The following is a 2,843-nucleotide window of genomic DNA, read 5'->3' as shown; positions in this document are numbered from 1 at the left end:
AATGGCCCATGGCATATATAAATATATATGGCCAAGCTGGTCTTAAACTCCTTGACCTCAGGTGATCCATCCGCCTCAGCCTGTCAAAGGCTGGGATTACAGCATATATGCCATGGGCCATCGTTATAGTCCATAGGCCATTGTCTTGCCCTAATCTGTGAGTACATTGGGCAGGTGACGGCCGTTTCAGTTCCTTCCACAACCACAGATCAGTGTTCTGCCAAGAGACTTCGTAAACATTCAACGGTTCTGAAAATCCAGCCCAGATCTTCACCTGGTTATTTGCATATCATAGCTGGAATATCTTGCCTCTCTTTAATTAAAATCAAAGTGCCTGTAAATAGAAAGCCAGTATTGAACTTAGGTGGTTACTTTCAGCATCCAGAGGAAGTGTCTCATCTTCATCGTAGGCTCGTGGGGAGGTGCTGCGCGGGGTCTGCAGTAAGCTAGATAGATCTCCCAGCACTTATTCATGTAATTCATAGAGTAGAGTGTCCGCTGTTGCTCACAAAATAAATTGCCTAAAAATACAATGTTCGAAATAGGATTACAGATTTATATTTTGAGAAAAAAAAATAGCAGTAAATACAACCCTATTGTTTTTCTTTTTTTCCAAGACAGAGTCTTGCTGTTGCTCAGGCTGCAGTGCTGTGGCACGATCTTGGCTCACTGCAACCGCCGCCCCCCAGGCTCAAGCGATTCTCCTGCCTCAGCCTCCCGAGTAGCTGGGATTACAGGCATGTACCACCACGCCTGGCTAATGTTTTGTGTTTTTAGTAGAGACAGCGTTTTGCCATGTTGGCCAGGCTGGTCTTGAACTCCTTGACCTCAGGTGGTCCACCCGCCTCGGCCTCCCAAAGTGCTGGGATTGCACGAGTAAGCCACTGTGCCCAGCCCAGATTTATATTTTGAGAAAAAAAAAAATCCTATTGGTTTTGTATTTACCTTTTATCTGGCAGGCATTTGGATGAATGTTCTCGGTCATTAGTTTTGTAAAACACAAGAAGAGCGATGGGCTTCTCTTTCTGTGATAAAGATCAAAAGATACGATAATTACTTCTTTAAAAGAGAGAAATTAATTCCCTTCTCCTTGAGCATAGACTAGACTTAATAATTTGCTTCTAATGTACAGAGTATAGAAAGGGAAGGCTGGAGTCAGTGGCTCACACCTATAATCCCAGTATTTTGGGAGACCAAGGCAGGCGAATCACTCAAGGTCAGGAGTTCAAGACCAGCCTGGTCAACATGGTGAAACCCCATCTCTACTGAAAATACAAAAAATTAGCTGGGCTTGGTGGTGGACACCTGTAATCCCAGCTATTTGGGAGGCCGAGGCTGAGGCAGGCAAATCACTGAAACCCGGGAGGTGGAGGTTGCAGTGAGCCGAGATTGCACCACTGCACTCCAGCCTGGGTGACAGAGCAAGACTCCATCTCAAAAAAATAAATACATAAATAAAAGTTTTTTTGAAAAATGATATAAAACCACTTTTGCTGTAAGACAGACAAGAAATTCTGACATAAGAAAGAAGAGTTGGTTGTGACTATTTATTTCTGCATTAAAAATCCCAAGAGACATTTGCAGTATTAAACAGATTCAAATATGAAGGGTTTTCAAAGTTTTCATCAAGTATCTCATGGCTTTGTAGTTAATATTTGTGGAAAGGTTGTGTTCTGAGTCCTTCATTTCAAGGGTATGTTAAAAAAAGAGACTGCTGAGGCTGGGCACGGTGGCTCACGTCTGTAATCTCAGCACTTTGAGAGGCTGAGGCAGGTGGATCGCCTGAGGTCAGGAGTTCAAAACCAGCCTGGCCGACATGGTGAAACCCCATCTCTACTAAAAATACAACAACAAAAACATTAGCCAGGCATGGTGGCACACGCCTGTCATCCCAGCTACCCAGGAGCCTGAGGCAGAAGAATTGCTTGAACCTGGGAGGCAGAGGTTGCAGTGAGCCATGATTGTGCCACTGCACTCCAGCCTGGACAACAGAGCAAGACTCTGTCTCCAAAAAAATAAAAATGACTGCTGAAGAAAATAGGGCATTATGACAATAGTACAACTTAGCTGTGCTCCGTCCCCCACTGAGGGTCCCGAAATAGTACTTACTGGAATTCTTCGTGATAAATGTGGTATGCCAAACGCAGGAGGTAATTCAAAAATGTTCTCAGAAGTATTGTTGTAAATGGAGAATGGATTTCTTCAACTGGTATGTCATTAGTGGCTAAAATAAGAAAATTGGAGAGGATGTCTGATATTTGCTAGAACCTTCCATTTTATTTGTTCCTGGTATATAATTTGAGGAACTGAATATGAGAGAGTACTTATTTCAAAATGCTCTGAACATGTATAAGCATCCAACTAAAAATTTAAAACTCCGTGAAAGCCAGGCACAGTGGCTCACGCCTGTAATCCCAGCACTTTGGGAAGCTGAAGCAGGCAAATTGCCTGAGGTCAGGAGTTTGAGACCAGCCTGGGCAACATGGTGAAACCCTGTCTCTACCAAAAATACAAAAAATTAGCCAGGTGTGGTGGTGTGCACCTGTAATCCCAGCTACTCAGGAGACTGAGGCAGAAGAATTGCTGGAACCCAGCAGGCAGGACTTGCAGTGAGCCAAGATTGAGTCACTGCACTCCAGCCTGGGCAACAGAGCGAGACTTCATCTTAAAAAAAAAAAAAAAAGTCAATCTGGTTCCTTTACAAGACGAGATATCTTGTCCCAATGTTTTCCAGAGTAGTCTGAGACAATCTGATGAATGCTGCTAATTCTAAATGGATTTTAAGTATGTTTCAAACACTAAACTTTGACGTAAATGGGCATTTTTTCTAATACTTTATTTTT

At 43.1% G+C, this 2,843-nt stretch overlaps 1 protein-coding gene across 1 annotated transcript in view; it reads right to left on the bottom strand.

Annotated features, from left to right (window-relative positions):
• Nucleotides 1-2,843, bottom strand: part of LOC105506326 (radial spoke head 10 homolog B2-like) — a 67,302-nt gene that overhangs the window by 22,601 nt on the left and 41,858 nt on the right. Inside the window, exons 6-8 of the mRNA XM_011934409.1 lie at nucleotides 2,110-2,224; nucleotides 946-1,025; nucleotides 373-521 (exon numbers count right to left, since the gene is read on the bottom strand). Coding sequence (XP_011789799.1) covers nucleotides 373-521; nucleotides 946-1,025; nucleotides 2,110-2,224 — 344 coding nt within the window. The remainder of the gene's footprint in view (nucleotides 1-372; nucleotides 522-945; nucleotides 1,026-2,109; nucleotides 2,225-2,843) is intronic.

Source organism: Colobus angolensis, unplaced genomic scaffold, assembly GCF_000951035.1.
Source record: "Colobus angolensis palliatus isolate OR3802 unplaced genomic scaffold, Cang.pa_1.0 Scaffold135, whole genome shotgun sequence".
NCBI lineage: Eukaryota > Metazoa > Chordata > Mammalia > Primates > Cercopithecidae > Colobus > Colobus angolensis.
The sequence above is the reverse complement of the archived record's forward strand: the minus strand, read 5'-3'. Positions and strand labels throughout refer to the sequence as shown.